This window comes from Callorhinus ursinus, unplaced genomic scaffold, assembly GCF_003265705.2.
Source record: "Callorhinus ursinus isolate GAN/ISIS: 27379988/994484 unplaced genomic scaffold, GSC_fseal_2.0 scaffold7, whole genome shotgun sequence".
Taxonomy (NCBI): Eukaryota; Metazoa; Chordata; class Mammalia; order Carnivora; family Otariidae; genus Callorhinus; species Callorhinus ursinus.
The window spans coordinates 74,086,586-74,109,936 of NW_027397069.1; the positions used below are offsets into that span (position 1 = coordinate 74,086,586).

General features: G+C 37.3%; 1 protein-coding gene across 4 annotated transcripts in view; it reads left to right on the forward strand.

Moving 5' to 3' along the window:
- The window catches only part of MICU2 (mitochondrial calcium uptake 2), a 171,717-nt gene that overhangs the window by 67,010 nt on the left and 81,356 nt on the right, over positions 1-23,351 (forward strand). For 2 of the 4 annotated variants that reach the window (XM_025875190.2, XM_025875191.2), the window contains exons 3-4: positions 3,795-3,826; positions 3,939-4,014. In XM_025875190.2, the coding sequence (XP_025730975.1) occupies positions 3,795-3,826; positions 3,939-4,014 (108 nt within the window). Of the gene's footprint in view, positions 1-3,794; positions 3,827-3,906; positions 4,015-23,351 lie in introns of all 4 variants that reach the window. The other 2 variants (XM_073894798.1, XM_073894799.1) reach the window with 1 other exon arrangement.

Below are 23,351 nucleotides of genomic sequence, written 5' to 3' on the forward strand. Positions count from 1 at the left end.
GTATTTCCCCCTTTATATCAGCTCTTAAACTGTAATTAATTTGTTGTGTATAATGTTGTTCTTAATTATTTCACAGTACTTGAGGTTGCAAAAAAAAAAAGTCACTTGTTTTCCCTTCAAAAATAATTTAAATGTATTTGAAGAGCAGTTTAGCAAAGTGGACAAGTAGGCCACTTTCAAACATTTTAGGAGATCACTATTTGTCTCCTTCTAGAAGAAATACCAACCAGAGGATATCTCTTGCTCTATTTAAATATTCCAGCAGAAATAAGCAAGCCACATGCTTTGTTGAAGGAAAATAGCACCATTTAATTTGCCCTCCTTTTTTTGCCTTCAGTTATCATTTTTATTAGTGATATTAAGAAGTTTGTTTTGCTAATGTGTCATTTTCTCCCTCAGTTTCCATAATAGCTGTGACTGAATTCAAGCAAGTATTGGAGTAACTAGCTCTGTCTTACACAAATTCTAACTAGCTCTGTCTCATTCTAATTCTAACACTGATGCCAAGTTGTTCCATATATTCATGCAAAAGATATAAATGATGTCATTGTCTCTGTTTAATTGTTATGTATCAAAGTTCACTTACCTACAGCAAAATGAAATTGAATTACATACCATTAATAATTTTTTATAGTTACAATCATCAAATAACTATATTTTAGCTAGAGGTAAAGATTTATTTGACCTGTAACAATACTTAATATGTATTAATGCAGTTTTATTTATTTTAAGTATTAAAATGGCTGGTTGCCTATAAAAAGATGTGCTTGTTCCTGATTTTTACTTCAGAAATCCTCTGTAAACATTGAAAGCCACATGGTGGAATCTCTACAAGAGGTGGAGACCTTTAAAAACATTCTACTTCCTGAGCCAGAATTCCACTGTAGTGCTTCATAGATCTTCAAGATCTGTGCCTTCCCCTGCCAAGAAAAACCACAATGTATTTTCCATTCTTCATGCTCATACAGTAAAACATTACAGCCTCAACTCTAGCTCTATCTTTTGCTGTTAAGTTCTTTCCCCCATTCTGTTATTTCCGTATATGAGTACACAAATATATATGAAATAGCTATGCATATAAAAAGACTGGGTTTTTTATGTGTGTGAAAATAGAAATAACCAAAGGAAGAAAAGCAGGAGTTTTCCCCTCCCTCCAAAAAACCCAGACAGTCCAAACAAACACACACAAAAAATTTAGATTATGTACAGTTGGTTTCCATTCTTAAATAGAAAAATATGGCAAAACTATTTGGGTATATTTAATATGTCCTGATGTTGTAATTGCTGTCAGAGGAACAAAGGTCGTGGCTCATCATACCACAGATCAGACCATGACCTCTTACTTTGATTTGTGGTCTCTTTGGTACAGTGCATGAACAAGTGGTATACAAGTAGGCACATCTGGGTGAGACACCCCCTACCCTGGTGTTCTGGGTTTGAAACACTACAACCCCTTCTCTTACTCAAGGAAAAGTTTGTTAACTTAGGAGAAAGGGGAAACAAGTGAAATTAGACGTTCATCCCTGGTAACAGTGACTTTTTTTTTTAATCTAAAAATTTTATGTAAGAAAATGACCTCTTTTTGTCAGCTAAAGTAATTTCTTTGTCATTTTCTAATTATTGATTCCATTTTGAAAAAAATATTTTTTACAAAAGAAGCTCATTAGGTACACAGTTTCTCCATTTTTGATAATCAAATACATATTCAGGTACCAAGCAGAACTTGTAATCAACATGAAATAACCAGTGCTTATCATTCAGTTCTGTGAAGTTTCCTGAAGTGTTGAGAGTGGTTCCCAATAACTACTTTAATGGAACTGACACCTGTTTTTGAAAAATCTGGATGAGAAGAAAAATCCTCCAGTGCCCATATTATGACCTCATTCCTCTTGCCCATCAGTCAGTCTTATTTGTTTTATTTATAAAATGAGGATAATAAATTATTAGCCACTTAAAGGCAAGGATCTGAATAATAAGGCATTCTGGAATCTTTTCTAATTTTTATTCAGTTATTCAACAGATATTTAAATGCCAAGCACTGGGCTACATAAAAGGAAGGACAGATAATGGAATCTGCCTCAATAGGGTTTTACAATTTCATTCTTACATGTGATTCTGGTGTTATATTATCAATTAATTCATGACTTTATTATTGCATTTTATTCATATAGTATTGAATTTTACTGGCTTAAGTATTTGGCATCAAGACTTCTAGCTGCAGGGAAGCAAATGCTACCTTCTTTCCTCACTCAGTTTCAAGTAGAAGGATTTTTTTAAGCACAAAGATTTTTAGAAGACCAAAAAGAAATCTAGATATGAAGCAAATATAAGACCCTTAGAAATAATCTTACTACTTAGAAACCATTCATATTGTCACCTTCAAGATGTCAATTATTACTTCCTAGAATACTTTTTTCAGTTGAGTACAAGGGTTAATCTCTTTGGGGAGTAACCTTAATTGTCTAAAAATAAAAGTACCTCTGGTAATAAATAATTTGAACATGACATGAAGAAAAGCAATAAAAGGTATGTGAATCATGATCAACTTCTTTATATATACATATATATATATATAGAATATACAAAGGTAGATAAAATACATCTATTACATAGTTTTCTGGGGTTTGTTATTACCATCGTATTACCACATATTTCTGTATACACATTCACATAAACCCTTAGGTTTGTAATTTAAATAACTTTTGTCTATTTGATCTAAGGATATATTAGCACCTAACATTAGAATCTAGGGTTCTTTATCATTGGGTGACACATAGTTTAAAATTATCCCAAAATAGTAACACCTAAGTTTATAAACATCGTTACAGATGTTTCTAAAAATGACATAGTCATATTCACAACTACTGTTTTCATTAATAATGCAAAACTAAAATCTTGACAGTTTATTAACAGCAAATGATAGAATTTGTCCCCAGTAGATTTAATGTCCAAATTAAACATCCTAAAGTATCGAAAAGGCATTATCTAAAAGTATTCTTTTTTTTTTTTAACCTGTCGCCTGAACTTGCAGAGACCGTGTAATGGTACTGAAGGAACTTTATAGATGAGATAATCTTGAGAGCAGAAAGGGAAGTTTGTGATGCATATGGCTTATATAAGAAACAACGTAAAACATTTTTCAGTATTCTAGATGTGTAAATGATGTGAGGCTATAATCAGAATAAGCCTCAACAAAAGAAGCAACTGATTGTTTTAGAATTATAGTGGATAAAAGGAAAATGATGCAGGCAATAAAGAGGATGGCTAAACACCTGAAAGAATTATAAATCTCTGTTATCCAATAGGAAATTATTAAAAATAACTTTAGAATGTATAGTCATGTTGGCTAGACTTTTAAATTTGCTTAGAGAGCTGTAAACTAACGAGAACTTCTCAGGGTTCAAAAAGGTAGCTTTCTAAAAGATGAATGTGTATTCTTTTAATCAGTGAAAGCAAAAAGATTTTTTAGATCATTTGACAACAATTTATTTATGATGCAGGATTTATTTATGATGCAGACAACTAAGAGAAGTCAAAAATGGTGATAAGATTTTATATGTCTGAAATAGGGTGAGTGAAATTGATAAGTAGGTTTTATAAAAACCCATAGTGTCTTTGTGCTTAGAATTCTCTGGCTCTTAATTTTGGTTTAAAGATATTAGCAAAATTGCCAAGGCTTTATTTTCTTATAAATATTTAGTTGTTTGTTTTGTCTTTTAAATGATTTTCTTTCTTTGTGGAAGTTGAATTTTACCAAGGAATATGAGTAATAAATAGTTTCTTCTTTGCTGTAGGTAAAACTTCAGTGAAGAAGCTGACAAAAAAGGTAAGCAGTATGTGGGGGAGAGAGTTCTTTCTTCCTTTCTTTTTGTTTTTTTGGTGACATAGAAAATGAACTTTTATAAGTTAAATTTAAAGATTTTAATGTGTATTCAAAGGATATCGAGGATATACTGGCAGGAATCCAACCAGCTCGTTGTGGATCAACCTTTTTTAGAGACCTTGGCGATAAAGGTAATTTTGATTTGTTAAATTTCTGTTTACTTGTTTTATTTAACCAGGGTATTGTTAAGGAATTGTTTTGAGGTCTGCAACCATATAGTAGAGAATATACAGTAGAGAACCAATGTAGAAAATGTTTTAATGCCATGTTCTTTAATAGATGTTTTTAAATCATAATAAAATACTCATTAAGTAAGAAATAACTTTCTCAAATTCTCTGAGAGATTACAATTTAATTATTAAAACATCTATTTTAATTAAAGCCTGGGGAGGAGGAATGTGGCAAGAGAAGACCTCAGAGAGATCCAGAGGAACACCAACATTTAAGGGAGTAGAAGAGGAAGCAGTGCTCATGGAAGAGACTAGGGCAGAGTGATCAGAGAAGTGGAGGAGAATCAGGAGAATGCTATCACAAAAGCCAAGAGGAGAAAGTGTAAGGGAAAGAGAAAATTGAGTTCAGGCCACTTGAGAGACATAGATGTGAGCAAAGGGATTTAAAGGTCAGTAGCTGAGGGCAGACACAAAAGGCCAGGGGAATGTTGGTTAATGTTAGATGAAGAGACTTGAGCACACTTCTTATCGATGAGAGGGAGAGATATATAATACAATATAATTATTATATATATATATCATATACCAAATATATAGTATATAAAATATAAAGGAAGTATGAATGGGACAGAATCCTGGAAAATGTGAGAGAAGGGATTGTCTTCACAGCAAAAATGGAAGGATCAGCATTCCACAGGATGCATAGCTTTTTAAGTAGGAAAGGATGAACAGGTGGGTATTTATTTTTTTATCTATCTTTTTTTTTTTAACATATAATGTATTATTTGTTTCAAGGGCACAGGTCTGTGATTCACCAGTCTTACACAATTCACAGCGCTCACCATAGTACATACCCTTCCCAATGTCCATCACCCAGCCACCCCATCCCTCCCACCTCCCTCCACTCCAGCAACCCTCGGTTTGTTTCCTGATATTAAGAGTCTCTTATGGTTTGTATCCCTCTCTGGTTTCATCTTATTTCATTTTTCCCTCCCATCCCCTATGATCCTCTGTCTTGTTTCTCAAATTCCTCATATCGGTGAGATTATATGATACTTGTCTTTCTCTGATTGACTTATTTCGCTTAGCATAATATCCTCAGGTTCCATCCATATCATTGCAAAGGGCAAAGACATTTGAGAATAGCTGAGTATTTATAATGCAGGTATTTGCAAATCTAGTAGCAAGAGGTAGAAACAGGTTGTTCTGGATAGCTTTGATTTTCTTTATAAAATAGGATGTATGGAGAAAGAAGGTTTGAAACAGCTTCTGTGATAAGGAAAGAGACCAGACCAGAGAAACATAGAGTTCTAGGAAGCTCTTAAGAGATCAGAAGATAGTGTAGATCATGAAAGAAAAATCACCAGTCAGTGCAATTGTGTGATGATCATCCTGCAGGCTAAATGTAGGAATAGAAACATTGGGCAGTTGTACTGGATTTAGGATTTTGCTTAGCATATGGGTGGAAGAAGAGTCACAGACTAGGGAGTTAAGGCTATTGAGGGCAAGAGAGGTTTTAAGTAATGAGCCATGAAATCTAAGCAAGATAATAGAGAAGAAAATAGAATAGTAAAAGTAAAAGGGAGATGAAAAGAAGAAAGTGGGACAGTCAAGAGAGAGCTGCCAGTGGGTTGAAGAACAGGTGTAGTAGGAGTCCAAGAGCAGAAAAGAACTTGCGGTCATAAAGCGTTTAGATTTGCAGTTTGAGATGAAGCGGTTCCAGCTGATTTCAGGGCTCCAGGTGTGGTCCTGGAATTAGATGGCTAAAGCAGAAGTAGGTTGCATAGTTAACATAGTGCAAGTTCTCAAGGATCTGAGAGCTAGGGTATTGTCAGAAAGACAGTGAACCAGGTACAAAAGTCTTTAGTGACTGAAAGATGAGGAAAGGGAACTTTGGTAGATGACCACTAAGAAGAAAAATAAAAGGTGGCCTGGCTGGATGGCATTAGCCTCAAAGACATGGAGATTTTTATAAGAGGTTAGAAGAGTAAAGGTCTGGAATTAGCATTGAAGTAGAAAAAAATGAATAACCTCCATTTCAGAAGTCTGCAGAGGTACCAGTACTCTTAGTAGAGAGATCCAGGTTTGGGATAAGGCAAGACGACACATACAATGAATAGGTTAAAGATGTGTACTGTGGAAAGAGAATTCAGAGAGCGTGGTAGGAAAGCTTGGGTAGAAGTAGAGGAGTGGGAGGTCAGTTGAGCCAGGAAAGATGAAGAAAGACCAGCATGCAGATGTATAAACAAAGAGGATAGATACCATTTTGGAAAGGGAGATGAGGCTGCTAACGATGGTAGGACATAAGCCAGAGAGGTACACAGAGCCTAAATCATATATCCCTTTACAGGACATATTTAAGAGTTTAGACCTTATCCTAAGAAGAGTGGATTGCCATTGAAAAGTAAGAAAGTGACGAATCAGATTAGAACAATCACTCTAGCAGCTGGGTGGTGAACGGATTGAGGAGAGAGCAAAAGAAACAATTAGGAGATTGCATTAACAGCAAGGGGTTATACGCTGGAAAAGAAGTAGTGGAAATGGAGAGAAGAGTATAGATTTGATAGGTAGTTCGGTTATAGAATTGGTAGGACTTAATGATTGGGTATGAGAGGGGAGGAAGAAAAAGGAATTGTGTATGGTACCCAAGTTTCTGGTTTGATCAGCAAGGTGAATGTGCCATTCACCAAGATAACATAGATCATAGGGAAAGGAATAAGTAGAGGGGAGGGAAGGGCAGGGAATGAGTTCAGTTTAGGACCTACTGAGTTCAGATTTAAGAATTGTCAGCCATCTAGGGGCACCTGGGTGGCTCAGTCACTTGGGCTCAGGTCATGATCCCCGGGTCCTGGGTTTGAGCCCCACGTCAGGCTTCCTGCTCAGTGGGGAGTCTGCTTCTCCCTCTCTCTCTGCCCCTGCTCATGCTTGCTCTCTCTCTCAAATAAATAAAATCTTAAAAAAAAAAAAAGAATTGTCAGCCATCTAAATGGCACTTGAAGCCACAGTTGCAGATGCAACAATGTCAGAAGCACTGAGGAGAAAAGAGGCCCTGAGATAAAACAGCTCATTTTAAAGAACGCACAGAAGAAGAGAGAGGGGCCCTCCCTGAGAAGGAATGGTCAGTTAGGGACTCACCCAGAGGAGTGACCTCCCCAGTGCTTTGCTGTAAGTGCTTCCAAAACAAATGCACATAATCAATAACAATTTTAATGGCGACAAATACTTAGTGAAGGCTTCCTATGTATCAGATACTGTACCAAGCCTCTTACATGTATTACTACATTTAATCCTCACAACATACCTTTGAGGAAGCTACCTTCATTTCATACCCACATTTTATAGCTGGGTTAACTGAAGCACAAAGGGGTTAAGTAACCTGCCCAAAGTCATATACAGGTAGTAAAAGCAATTTACAAATAGCATTTAGCGGAAGAAGAGTTAAAATGGCAGAGTAGTAGCAGGATCCTATGTTTGCCTTGTCCCTTGAACACAGCTAGATAAATATCAAATCACTCTGAACACCCAAGGAATCAATCTGAGGACCGAGAGAACAAACTGCACAAACTAGAGGGAGAAAAGAGGCCACATAGTGGAAGGTAGGAGGTGCAGAGACATGATTTGGGGGAGAAAAGAATAGCGGATGCTACAGAGGGGAGGGAGCCCTGATCGTGGAGGGAGGTGGAAGAGAGAATGCACACATAAGAGCAAACAGGAAGCGTGCAGGGGATTGCACAAGAAAAATGCTTCCCCACCACCATTCACTAGGAAAATGAGAGGGGCTGATTATTACAAGTTTTTACAAGCAGTGCAACTCAAAGACTGAAGTTTTAGAAGTCCATTGAGCTTGGCAAGCATATTGGTGCTCCTGTGAAGAAAGAGGGCCAGAGGCCCAGGACCAGACAGTGTGGTTTGAGGATCCCCTGGGTCACACTGGGAGAGACAGTTCCCCTTCTGCTCTAGTGGAAATAGGATCTAGCCTCTTTTAACAAGCAGACCAAAACACACCTAATTAAAACTTGCTACACACTGGACAAGGTCCAAATTCTCCCCACAGTAGGCAAGGAGAAACTGCACAGGACTGACCTGAGGGAAAGAGCAGCCAAAACACAAAAGCAGAGTACACACAGCATACACCAGAGACACCTCCCAAAATGCCAGGCCATGGACAGTATATGACCTCTTCTTAATATAGTCATTACTCTCAGGAGCAGAGACTATCACAGGCTTTCCTAACACACAGAAGACAGAGACCTAGACAAAAATGCCAAGATGGAGGAATTCATCCCAAAAGAAAGAACAAGGAAAGGTCACAGCCAGGGATCTAATTGAAACAGATCTAAGTAAGATGCCTGAACCAGAATTTAAAACAACAATCATAAGGATACTAGCTGGGCTTGGTAAAAGCATAGAAGACACCAGGGACTCCCTTACTACAGAGATAAAAGACCTAAAAACTAGTCAGGTCAAAATAAAAAATGCTATAACTGAGATGCAAAATCCAACTGGATGTAATGACCACAAAGGTGAAAGAAGCAGAAGAATGAGTAAGTGATATAGAAGGTAAAATTATGGAAAATAATGAAGCTGAAAAGAAGAGGGAAAGAAAAATAATGAATCACGAATGTAGACGTAGGGAGCTCAGCGACTCCATAAAGCATAATAATATTTGTACCATAGGAGTCCCAGAAGAAGGTGCAGAAGGTTTATTTGAGGAAATTATTTTAAAAACTTCCCTAATCTGGGGAAGAAAACAGACGTCCAAATCCAGGAGGCACAGAGAACCCCTGTCAAAATTAACAAAAGCAGACCAACACCAAGATGTATCTTAGTAAAATTTGTAAAATACAGAGATAAGGAAAACATCCTGAGAGCAGCAACGGAAAAGAAATCCCTGATTTACAAAACAAGACAAATAAGGTTAGCAGCAAACCTATCCACAGAAACTTGGCAGACCATGGGCGCCTGGGTGGTTCATTTGGTTAAGTGTCTGCCTTTGGCTCAGGTCATAATCCCAAGATCCTGAGATCAAGCCCCACGTCAGGCTCCCTGCTCAGTGGGGAGTCTGATTCTCCCTGTCGCCCTGCCCTTCCCCCCATTTGTGCACGTGAGTGCGCCCTCTCTCTCTCTCTTTCTCTTTCAAATAAATAAAATCTTTAAAAAAACAAAACTGGTTAGGCCAGAAGGGAGTGACATGATATATTAAACATGTTGGATGGGAAAAATATATAGCCAAGAATATTTTATCCAACAAGTCTGTCATTCAGAATAGAAGGGGAGATGGTTTCCCAAACAAACAAAAACTAAAGGAGTTCATGACCACTAAACCAGCCCTGCAAGAAATATTAAAGGGGACTCGTAAAGTGGGAAAGAAAGACCAAAAGCAACAAAGACTAGAAAGGAACAGAGAACATCTCCAGAACCGATTTTACAGGTAATAACAGTGGCACTAAATTCATATCTATCAATAATCACTCTGAATTTAAATGGACTAAATACTCCAATCAAAAGACACATGGTGACAGAATGAATCAAAAAAACAAAACCCGTCTATACACTGCCTTCAAGAGACTCACTTCAGACCTAAAGACACCTATAGACTGAAAGTGAACGGATGGAGAAACACTTATGCTAATGGACGTCAAATGAAAGCAGGAATAGGTGGGGAGGAGCAAGATGGTGGAGTAGGAGACCTAAATTTCATCTGGTCCCAGGAATTCAGCTAGATAGGGATCAAACCATTCTGAACACCTATGAACTCAACAGGAGATCAAAGAAAAGAATAGTAGCCACTCTGAACAGAAAAGCGACCACTTTCTAGAAGGTTCTTCTGATTTGTTTAGTGTATATTTTTCTGGGGTCGTTGTTACCCTGTTACCATTTTGTTCTCTCATTCATCTATTCTCCTCTGGACAAAATGACAAGACGGGAAAAAACACCTCAAAAAAAGAACAAGAGGCAGTACCAACTGCCAGGGACCTACTCAATACAGACATCAGTAAGATGTCAGAACTACTAGAGTTCAGAATGACAATTATAAAGATACTAGCTGGGCTTGAAAAAAGCATGGAAGATATTAGAGAAACCCTTTCTGGAGAAATAAAAGAACTAAAATCTAACCAAGTCGAAATCAAAAAGGCCATTAATGACGTGCAATCAAAAATGGGGGCTCTATTTGAGGCAGAAGAGAGAATCAGCGATATAGAAGACCAAATGATGGAAAATAAAGAAGCTGAGAAAAAGAGAGATAAACAACTACTGGATTACGAGGGCAGAATTCGAGAGATAAGTGATACCATAAGACGAAACAATATCAGAATAATTGGGATCCCAGAAGAAGAAGAAAGAGAGGGGCAGAAGGTATATTGGAGCAAATTATAGCAGAGAACTTCCCTAATTTGGGGAAGGAAACGGGCATCAAAATCCAGGAGGCACAGAGAACCCCCCTCAAAATCAATTAAAATAGGTCAACACCCTGACATCTAATACTAAACCTTACAAGTCTCAGAGACAAAGAGAAAATCCTGAAGGCAGCTTAGGACAAGAGACCTGTAACCTACAATGGTAGAAACATTACATCGGCAACAGACCTATCCACAGAGACCTGACAGGCCAGAAAGCACTGGCATGATATCTTCAGAGCACTAAATGAGAAAAATATGCAGCCAAGAATACTATATCCAGCTACGCTGTCATTGAAAATAGAAGGAGAGAGAAAGCTTCCAGGACAAACAAAAACTAAAGGAATTTGTAAACACAAAACCAGCCCTACAAGAAATATTGGAAGGGGCCCTCTAAGCAAAGAGAGCGTAAAAGTAACATAGACCAGAAAGGAACACAGACCATATACAGTCACAGTCACCTTACAGGCAGTACAATGACACTAAATTCATATCTTTCAATAGTTACCCTGAATGTAAATGGGCTAAATGCCCCAATCAAAAGACAAAGGGTATCAGATTGGATAAAAAAACAAGACCCATCAATATGCTGTCTGCAGGAGACTCATTTTAGACCCAAAGACACATCCAGATTGAAAGTGAGGGGGTGGAAAACCATTTACCATGCTAATGGACACCAAAAGAAAGCTGGGGTGGCAATCCTTATATCAGACAAATTAGATTTTAAACCAAAGACTAATAAGAGATGAGGAAGGACACTCTATACTACTTAAAGGGAATATCCAACAAGAAGATCTAGCAGTTGTAAATATCTATGCCCCTAACATGGGAGCAGCCAATTATATAAGCCAATTAATAACAAAAGCAAAGAAACACATCGACAACAATACAGTAATAGTGGGGGACATTAACACCGCCCTCACTGAAATGGACAGATCATCTAAACAAAAGATCAACAAGGAAATAAAGACTTTAAATGACACACTGGACCAGATGGACTTCACAGATATATTCAGAACATTCCATCCCAAAGCAACAGAATACACATTCTTCTCTAGTACCCATGGAACATTCTCCAGAATAGATCACATCCTAGGTCAAAATCAGGTCTCAACCAGTACCAAAAGATTGGGATCATTCCCTGCATATTTTCAGACCACAGTGCTTTGAAACTAGAACTCAATCGCAAGAGGGAAGTCAGAAAGAACTCAAAGACATGGAGGCTACAGAGCATCCTACTAAAGAATGAATGGATCAACCAGGAAATTAAAGAAGAATTTAAAAAATTCATGGAAACCAATGAAAATGAAAACACAACTGTTCAAAATCTTTGGGAGACAGCAAAGGCAGTCCTAAGAGGAAAGTAAATAGCAATACAAACCTTTCTCAAGAAACAAGAAAGGTCTCAAATACACAACCTAACCCTACACCTAAAGGAGCTGGAGAAAGAACAGCAAATAAAGCCTAAACCAAGCAGGAGAAGAGAAATAATGAATATCAGAGCAGAAATCAATGAAATAGAAACCAAAAGAACAGTAGAACAGATCAATGAAACTAGGAACTGGTTCTTTGAAAGAATTAATAAGCTTGATAAACCCCTGGCCAGACTTATCAAAAAGAAAAGAGAAATGACCCAAATCAACAAAATCATGAATGAAAGAGGAGAGATCACAACCAACACCAAAGAAATACAAACAATTATAAGAACATTATGAGCAGCTCTATGCCAGCAAATTAGATAATCTGGAAGAAATGGATGCATTCCTAGAGATGTATAAACTACCAAAACAGAACCAGGAAGAAATAGAAAACCTGAACAGACCTATAACCACTAAGGAAATTGAAGCAGTAATCAAATATCTCCCAACAAACAAAAGCCCAGGGCCAGATGGCTTCCCAGGGGAATTCTAGCAAACATTTAAAGAATTAATACCTATTCTTTTGAAACTGTCCCAAAAAATAGAAATGGCAGGAAAACTTCCAAAACCGTTTTATGAGGCCACCATTACCTTGATCCCAAAACCAAAGACCCCATCAAAAAGGAGAATTATGGACCAATATCCCTGATGAACATGGATGCAAAAATTCTCACCAAAATACTAGCCAGTAGGATCCACCAGTACATTAAAAGGATTATTCACCACATCTAATTGGGATTTATCCCTGGACTGCAAGGTTGGTTCAACATCTGCAAATCAATCAATGTGATACAATACATTAATAAAACAAAGAACAAGAACCATATGATCCTCTCAATAGATGCAGAGAAAGCATTTGACAAAGTACAGCATCCTTTCTTGATCAAAACTCTTCAGAGTATAGGGATAGAGGGTACATACCTCAATATCATAAAAGCTATCTATGAAAAACCCACAGCGAATATCATTCTCAAGGGGAAAAACTGAGAGCTTTCCCCTTAAGGTCAGGAACACGGCTGGGATGTCCACTATCGCCACTGCTATTAACATAGTATCAGAAGTTCTAGCTGCAGCAGTCAGACAACAAAAAGAAATCAAAGGCATCCGAATCGGCAAAGAAGTCATACTCTCACTCTTTGCAAATGATGTGATACTTTATGTGGAAAACCCAAAAGATTCCACCCCAAAACTGCTAGAACTCCTACAGGAATTCAGTAAAGGGGCGGGATATAAAATCAATTCACAGAAATCAGTGGCATTCCTATACACCAACAAAAAGACATAAGAAAGAGAAATTAAGGAGTTGATCCCATTTACAGTTGCACCAGAAACCATAAGATACCTAGGAATAAGTCTAACCAAAGAGGCAAAGAATCTGTACTCAGAAAACTATAAGATCCTTATGAAAGAAGTTGAGGAAGACACAAAGAAATGGAAAAACAACCCATGCTCATAGATTGGAAGAACAGATACTGTGAAGATGTCAATGCTACCTAGAGCAATCTACACATTTAATGCAATCCCTATCAAAATACCATCAACTTTTTTCAAAGAAATGGAACAAATAATCCTAAAATTTATATGGAACCATAAAAGACCCCAAATAGCCAGAGGAATGTTGAAAAAGAAAAGCAAAGCTGGTGGCATCACAAGTCCAGACTTCCAGCTCTATTACAAAGCTGTAATCATCAAGACAGTATGGTACTGGCACAAAAACAGACACATAGATCAATGGAACAGAATAGAGAGCCCGGAAATGGACCCTCAACTCTGTGGTCAACTCATCTTTGACAAAGCAGGAAAGAATGTCCAATGGAAAAAAAAACAGTCGCTTCAACAAATGGTGTTGGGAAAATTGGACAGCCACATGCAGAAGAATGAAACTGGACCATTTCCTTACACCACACACAAAAATAGACTCAAAATGGTTGAAAGACCTAAATGTGAGACAGGAGTCCATCAAAATCCTAATGGTGAACACAGGCAGCAACCTCTTCAACCTCAGCTGCAGCAACTTCTTCCTAGAAACATCACCAAAGGCAATGGAAGCAAGGGCAAAAACGAACTATTGGGACTTCATCAAGATAAGAAGCTTTTGCACAGCAAAGGAAACAGTCAACAAAACCAACAGCCAACAGAATGGGAGAAGATATTTGCAAATGACATATCAGATAAAGGGCTAGTATCCAAAATCTATAAAAACTTAAAAAATCAACACCCAAAGAACAAATAATCCAGTTAAGAAATGGACAGAAGACATGAACAGACGTTTCTGCAAAGACATCCAAATGGCCAACAGACACATGAAAAAGTGCTCAACATCACTTGGCATCAGGGAAATCCAAATCAAAACCTCAATGAGATACCACTTGACACAATGGCTAATATTAAGTCAGGAAACAACAGATGTTGGGGAGAATGCAGAGAAAGGGGAACGCTTCTACACTGTTGGTGGGAATGCAAGCTGGTGCAGCCACTCTGGAAAACAGTATGGAGGTTCCTCAAAAAGTTGAAAATAGAGCTACCTTACGACCCAGCAATTGCACTAACTGGGTATATGCCCCAAAGATAAAATATAGGGATCTGAAGGGGCACATGCACCCCAGTGTTTATAGCAGCAATGTCCATAATAGCTGAACTATGGAAAGAGCCCACATGTCCATCGACAGATGAATGGATAAAGAAGATCTGGTGTGTATATATAGATATATATACACCAGATATATATATATGTATATATATATACACACATATATACACCAGATATATATATATATATGTATATATATATACACACACATACACACACACATAAAATGGAATATTTTGCTGCCATCAAAAAAACGAAATCTTGCCATTTGCAACGACATGGATGGAACTGGAGGGTATTATGCTGAGTGAAATAAGTCAATCAGAGAAAGATGTGTATCATATGATCTCACTGATAGGAGGAATTCTTAATCTCAGGAAACAAACTGAGGGTTGCTGGAGTGGTGGGTATGGGAGGGATAGGGTGGCTGGGTGATAGACATTGGGGAGGGTATATGCTATGGTAAGTGCTGTCAATTGTGTAAGACTGTTGAATCACAGACCTGTACCTCTGAAACAAATAATACATTATATGTTAAAAAAAAGAATATAGTAGGAAGGGAAAAATGAAGGGGGGGAAATCAGAGGGGAGACGAACCATGAGAGACTATGGGTCTGAGAAACAAAGTGAGCGTTCTAGAGGGGTGGGGGGTGGGGGATGGGTTAACCTGGTGATGTGTATTAAAGAGGGCACGTACTGAATGGAGCACTGAATGAATCATGGAACACTACATCAAAAACTAATGATGTAATGTATGGTGATTAACATAACATAATAAAATTTTTTTAAAAAGCTGGAATAGCTATCCTTATATCAGACAAACTAGATTTTTTATTTAAGTTTTTATTTATTTATTTGACAGGGAGAGACATAGTGAGAGAGGGAACACAAGCAGGGGTAGTGGGAGAGGAAGAAGCAGGCTTCCTGCCAAGCAGGGAGCCTGATGCAGGGCTCAATCCCAGGACCCTGGGATCATGACCTGAGCCGAAGGCAGACACTTAACGACTGAGCCACCCCGGCTCCCCAGACACACTAGATTTTAAACCAAAGGTTGTAACAAGAGATGCGGGGCACACTATCCTAATAAAAGCGTCCATCCAACAAGAACATCTAACAATTTTAAATATTTATGCCCCTGACTTGGGAGATATAAATCAATTAAGAATAAACATAAAGAAACTCATTGATATTAATACAATAACAGTAGGGAACTTTAACATCCCACTTCCTGCAATGAACAGATCATCTAAGCAGATAATCAACAAGAAAACGGTGGCTTTGAACCACACACTGGACCAGATAGACTTAACAGGTACATTCAGAACATTTCATCCTAAAGCAGCAGAATACACATTCTTTTCAAGTACACATGGGACATTCTGCAGAATCGATCACAGAGTAGGTCACAAATCAAGCCTTAACAAACACAAAAAGACTGAGATCATACCATTTGTATTTTCTGACCACAACCCTTATGAAACTTAAAATCAAGCACAAGAAAAAATTTGGAAAGACCACAGATAAATGGAGGTTAAAGAACATCCTACAAAGAATGAATGGATTAACCAGGAAATTAAAGAAGAAATTTAAAAAATACATGGAAGCAAATGAAAATGAAAACACAACAGTCCAAAACTTTTGGGATGCAGCAAAAGCAATCATAAGAGGGAAGTATATAACAATACAGGCCTACCTCAAGAAGCAAAAAAAAAAAAGGTCTCAAATACACAACTTAATCTTAACACCTAGAAGAGCTAGAAAAGGAACAGCAAATAAAGCCTAAAGCCAGCAGAAGGGAAATAATAAAAATTAGAGCAGAAATAAATGATACAGAAAGAAACAACAACAAAACCAGTAAAACAGATCAATGAAACTAGGAGCTGATTCTTTGGAAGAAATAATAAACTTAATAAACCCCTAGGGAGACTTATCAAAAAGAAAAGAGAAAGGACCCAAATAAATAGAATCATGAATGAAAGAGAGGAGCTCACTACCAACACCACAGAAATACAAACAATTATAAAAGAATATTATGAAAAGTTACATGCCAGCAAATTGGGCAATCTGAAAGAAATGGATAAATTCCTAGAAACATATAAACTACCAAAACAGGAAGAAATAGAAAATTTGAGCATACCTGTAACTAGCAAAGAAATTGAGTCAGTAATCAAAAATCTCCCAATAAACAAAAGTCCAGGGCCAGGTGGCTTCCCAGGGAAATTCTACCAAACATTTAAAGAAGAGTTAATACCTATTTTTCTAAAACTATTCCAAAAATGGAAGGAAAACTTTCAAACTCATTTTCTTAGGCCAGCATTACCTTGATTCCAAAATCAAAGATGCCACTAAAAAGGAGAATTACAGGCCAATATCCCTGATGAACATAGATGCAAAAATTTTCAACAAGATACTAAATAATAGGATCCAACAGTACATTAAAAGGATTATTCACCATGATCAAGTGGGATTTATTCCTTGGCTGCAAGGGTCGTTTAATATTTGTAAATCAATCAACCTGCTACACACTACATCAATAATTTTTAAAAAGGATAAGAACCGTATGATCCTCTCAATACAGAAAAGGCATTGGACAAAACACAGCATCCATTCTTGATAAAAACTCTCAACAGAGTAGTTACAGATGGAACATACCTTATCATAAAAGCCATATACAAAAGACCCACAGCTCATATCATCCTCAATGGGGAAAGACCAAGAGCTTTTCCCCTAAGGTCAAGAATGCAACAGGGATGTCCACTGTCACCATTGTTATTTAATATAGTACTGGAAGTCCTAGCCTTAGCAATCATACAACAAAAAGAAGTAAAAGACATCCAAATTGGCAAGGAGGAAGTTAAACTTCCACTATATGCAAAGGAAATGATACTCTATGTAGAAAACCTAAAAGACAACCAAAAAATTCCTAGCATTGATAAATTCAGCAAAGTCACAGGATACTAAATCAACATACAGAAATCTATGGCATTTCTATATACTAATAATGAAGCAGCAGAAAGAGAAATCAAGGAATTGATCCCATTTACGATTGCACCAAAACCCATAAGATACCTAGGAATAAATGTAACCAAAGAGGCTAAAGATCTGTACTCTGAAAACTATAGAACACTTAAGAAAGAAATTGAAGAGGACACAAAGAAATGGAAAAACATTCCATGCCCGTGTATTGGAAAAACAAATATTGTAAAAGTGTCTATACTACCGAAAGCAGTCTGTACATTTAATAAATCCCTATCAAAATACCACCAGCATTTTTCACAGAGCTAGAACATACCATCCTAAAATTTGTATGGAACCACAAAAGACCATGGAATAGCCAAAGCGGAAGATGAAAAAGAAAAGCAAAGCTGGAGGCATCAGAATGCAGGACTTCGAGCTATGTTACAAAGCTATAGTGATGAAAACAGTATGGTACTAGGGGAAAAAAAAGCAGACACCTAAGATCAGTGGAACACATCAGTGGAACAGAATAGAAAACCCAGAAATGGTCCCATAACTATATGGTCAACTCATTTTCAACAAAGCAGGAAAGAATATCCAATGGAAAAAAAGAGAGTCTTTTCAACAAATGGTGTTGGGAAAACTGGACAGCCACATGAAGAAGAATGAAACTGAACCACTTTCTTATACCATACACAAAAATAAATTCAAAATGGATGAAAGACCTACATGTGAGATAGGAAGCCATCAAAATCCTAGAGGAGAACACAGGCAACAGTCTCTGAGATCAGACATAGCCCACTTCTTATAGACATATCTCTGGAGGCTAGGGAAACAAAAGCAAAAATGAACTCCTTGGACTTCATCAAGATAAAAAGCTTCTGCTCAGCAAAAGAAGCTATCAACAAAACTAAAAGGCAACCTACTGAATGGGAGAAGATATTTGCAGATGACATATCTGATAAAGGGTTAGTATCCAAAATCTATAAAGAACTTATCAAACTCAACACCCAAAAAAACAAATAATCCAGTTAAGAAGTGGGCAGAAGACATGAATAGACATTTTTCCAAAGAAGACTTCCAGATGGCTAACAGATGCATGCAAAGATGTTAAACATCACTCATCATGAGGGAAATACAAATCAAAACCATGATGTGATACCACCTCGCACCTGTCAGAATGGCTAAAATTAACACAGGAAATGAGATGTTGGTAAGGATCCTCTTACACTGTTGTGGGAATGCGGTTGGTACAGTCACTCTGGAGAATAGTATGGAGGTTCCTCAAAGAGTTAAAAATAGAACTACCCTATGATCCGGCAGTTGCAGTACTAGGTATTTACCCAAAGGATGCAAACCTACTGATTCAAAAGGGCACATGCACCCTGATGTTTACAGCAGCATTATCAACAATAGCTAAATTATGGAAAGAGCCCAAATGTCCATCAACTGATGAGTGGATAAAGAAAAGGTGGTATATATGTATGTATACACACACACACACACACACACACACAATGGAATATTAGCCATCAAAAAATGAAATCTTGCCATTTGCAATGACATGGATGGAGCTAGAGTGTATTATGCTAAGTGAAATAATAATATGTCAGACAAAGACAAATACCATATGATTTCACTCATCTATGGAGTTTAAGAAACAAAACAGATGAATTAGGGGATGGAAAAAAAAGGGTGAGGGAGACAAACCATGAGACTCTTAACTGTAGAGAACAAACTGAGGGTGGCTGGATGGGAGGTGGGCAGGGGATGGGCTAAATGGGCAATGGGCATTAGGGAGGGCACTTGTGATGAGCAGAGGGTGTTACGTGCAAGTGATGAATCACTAAATTCTCCTCCTGAAGCCAATATTACACTATATGTTAACTAACTACAATGTAAATAAAAATTGATAATAAATAAATAGCATTTAGCTTTACTGTCCTATCTATTCAAGCCGAATTTCATTTCAATAAGTGTCACTGGAATATATTTAAATATGCTCATACAAATAGGCAGAGGACCTCCACTGGTCCTTTTTATATAAGGACAGGTCAGTGACAAGTAGATAAAGTGTTCACCTGAAGTTGGTGATAATGTTCTCTCCTGTTGTCTGAGGAGTTGGAGAATTAAGCAGCAAATGTAATTTCCAAATCAGTGGGTGATGAATACAGAAGACTTGTGACCGTTAGCTCAAGAGATTGACGACATTCTCCTATCAACATTTGTTTTTACCTTGTTTTTGCATGTGAACATTAGTTTTAAAATGAGAATAAGTGTATCACATAACACTCCATACAGAAAGAAAACAAAATATGACAAAAAAGGAGTATTTGGCACCCCAACTCCATGAAGTCAGTAGCAGTCAAACTGCTTATTATTAGTATCAATTCCTGCTCTTACTTCAGTGCATCAATAATTTAGTAACTACATAAACTTGAATTATATTCTACAAGTATTAGTTCCTCATACTAAACTATCTTTACACCACCCACCCCTTACCTGATTCTTTCCAGTCAGCACCAGATGTACTTAAAGAGGTTAAAAATCTCCTTTTTCAAGTGGGAGTTTACTGGGAAGTAGTCTCTAGGTAGTGAATAAGAGGGTATGTTCTGGATCAGCAGACTTAAATTCAAATTTTTCCTGGTTTTATGACCTCAGGAAGTTACTTAATCTCTTTCATCCTCACTTTCATTGCCTTTAAAACAAGATAGTAGGGTGCCTGGGTGGTTCAGTCGGTTAAGCGTCTGCCTTCAGCTCAGGTCATGATCCCAGAGTACTGGGATCAAGTCCCACAGCATCAGGTTCCCTGCTCAGCGGGAAGTCTGCTCTCTCCTTCCCTCTGCCCCTGCCCCCTGCTCATGCGCTCTCGTTCTCTCTCAAATAAATAAAATCTTTAAAAAATATATAAAAATAAAACAAGATAATGGTGCCTGCCTTTATGGGATTGTTGAAAGGATATAATAAAATAAGATGTTTTTAATGTTTATAGTATCTGCTTAAACTGATAAGGAGAATGAGCTTTAAGCTGAGTTTGGATTCCCAGCTCCACTAGTTATCTGTGTGATCTTGGGCAAGTTAGTCTCTGTTTCCTTACTATGTGTCTGGCACATTAGAAATTTATAACTGATAATAATAGCAGTATTGTGATTGCTATATGGTTTTTAAGATTTAAGTATTAACTGGATCTTGGCCTCTTACTAGTGAGTTTATAAATTAAAATAAATAATGCCTTTTAAATCGTAGTACAAATTTTAGGAAAGTGTCGTTAATTTGGCACTTCAGAGAAGATTTTAGGAATAATATTTAAATCCCAAATACTGATATTTAGCTCAAAGCTCCGGCCTTGAGGTATCCTTCCATGAAAAATACTTTCTGAATACATTAATATAAATATGTAATTTTAGGAATTCTATTAAAAGTTATTTTTAAGGCAAATTCATAAAATAAAAACAGAAAGTTTAAATTGTTTTAAGAGAAAAGTATCTAAGAGATAAGAGATTAATCTGTAGTACTAAGAGAGACTCATTTTCAAGGACTTTAGAAGAACCCTTCACTTCTGAAAAGAATTACCTCCACAAGCGTCATTCCCCTACATTAACCTTCCACACTTTCAGGAGTGCCTTAAATGCCCCCTGCTGTACCTGCCAACTTCCTGCTCATCAGCTGTCCTACTCTGTGAAAGTAATCTCTGAAACCACCAGAGATCTTGTTCTTTCTCATTTTTTTGCATTTTGTTGCACTGTACTGTCTCTCATATTTTCTCATTAAACCATAAATTCTCCAAGAGGATAAATCTGTGTGGTCATTTGCATAGCATGTTGCCTGAAATGTTCTCTAGCACATAACAGATACTCATCTAAAATTGCATTCCATGCTAATTAATGTTAACGTGAACACGCTAATTACAAATTATTCTGATCTGTTTCAGTGAGTCCCTTGAGTTTTTTCGTTAATGTATTTTGAGTTAGCCTTTCTGTGAATTGAAAGTACAAAGACTACATGTTTTTAAACAATATTTTCCAATTAAATCTTTTCAGTAATTTATATTGATCTTCCCAGTTCAGATTAATTGGTGTTACTTTACCAACAAAATTAAATCCAGCTAGCAGTAAAGCTTTCATAAATTTTAGAAAGAGTACATTAACTATTTATCAACACCTGAATAAAAACATGGAATTATCAGCAAGTAATTTTACTTTATTTTTCATTAAAATACTTCTTTTGATGTAAAATATTTCTAAAATATACTAGGTGAAACTTCTGCCTCCTAGTGACCAACATTTTGTCAGCTTAATGCTTAATGACCTGCAACTGTCATACAGAATATTTTTGCTTTTCCTGAACTAGACACTATTTAAATTGAAGTTATTCATTGTATTACCATATTTTATGTGGTGTGTAGGTATTTCAAAGTACATGACCTATAAAATGCATTAAGTTAATTGAAGTAAATAAACCTGATCTTGGCAGTCTTGAGCACAAAACAGTTTTTTAATTGCACTACCCTACCATATAGATAAGATGAACGTATCTCTATTATCATATATTGTATTCACAATCATGAAGACAATTGTTAAAATTAGTAAAATGCATAATGAAGTATTGCCTATGCAGAGAAGAATTTAATGAATTTTAAAGATATTTTTTCCTTTACATAAAGGAAAAGAACATGCCTCCAAATCTAGTACATCCGCATCCTGCAACTATGTCCACCTTCTCCACCTTCGCTTTGTTACAGAAGTATCATTCCCTGTAGCAGAAATAGTGCTGCCTCCCCGTATTTGCCCCAGGCCTCTTCTGTTGCCTTCACAAGACTTCTCCATTCTGGTCTTATTCCCTCCCCCTGCCACATTCTCTTTCTGGGCACTGTATCATTCCTCTCTTATATAATAACTTCAACATCTCCCATATTTAAGGAAAAACATTCCTCCTGTGACCCTACATCCAGCTGTCTCCATACTTTGTAATCCCTTTTCATAGGCAAGCTCTTTATTTTGTGTTGTGCTTACTTTCTCAACTCCCAGTCATCCTTCAGCCCACTTCAGTCTGGCACCCATTCTCCAATGACACTACTCTTGTCAAGACCATCAATGACCTCCTCCTTATCAGATCCAGTGAAGACATTCCATATTCTCGGCATCCGTGACCCCAGCAGTACTGACACTATTACCTGCTCTCACCTTAAACCAGTCCCTTTTGGCTTCTAGGACCCCATATTTTCTTGTGTTGTTTTCTTACCATCCTAGTGGTTTCTTCTCTGTCTCCTTTGATGAAATTCAACCAGAACCACCTAAGCTGGGGAAATCAAGTCATTCTGATGGGGAGAGTTTGAATGAAGGGGCTGACTCGTCAGTCCTAGCAAGCAGTGAGAAACTGTGTCACAGGAGATAATGGAGTTTGAAGGCAAGACGTAACAAACTAAAGGAAGTGGGAGGCCATCTGGCAAATGAAGGGTGATATTTTTGAGGCCTAAAGTATGGTGTGGGAGTTGAGATTTCAAAGAACAGTAAGCAAACGTTCATTTTCTTGGTATAGAGAAGATAGCAAATGGTGTTAGAGCTTCCATAAAAGAGGTTATAATGGAAGACTTGTAAGCAACAGTGAGATTTGTAGGGAAGATAGAAAGTTATTCCCGTTTCCAAAATGTGTTTCAGATAGGAAAAAAATGTCAGTAGATTTTCTTATTCCCTTCTTTTGGGGGTAGGGGGGATTTTAAAAGGTGTTGTTCTCTTCTTGAAATTGAGGGCACTGTTATCTTCATTCAACTTCCTGCTTGCAATGGCAAGATTTATGAAGCAGTTTTGTTATCAGTAGATGAGTCAGAGAGGCATCCTCGTGAGAGGCATTCAGTCAAGACTCTCTTAGCCCCTTCTGGAAATCATGGTTCTGGTTTCTAGGAGCAGCACTGTGACTCTGTATGTCTTTACCAGC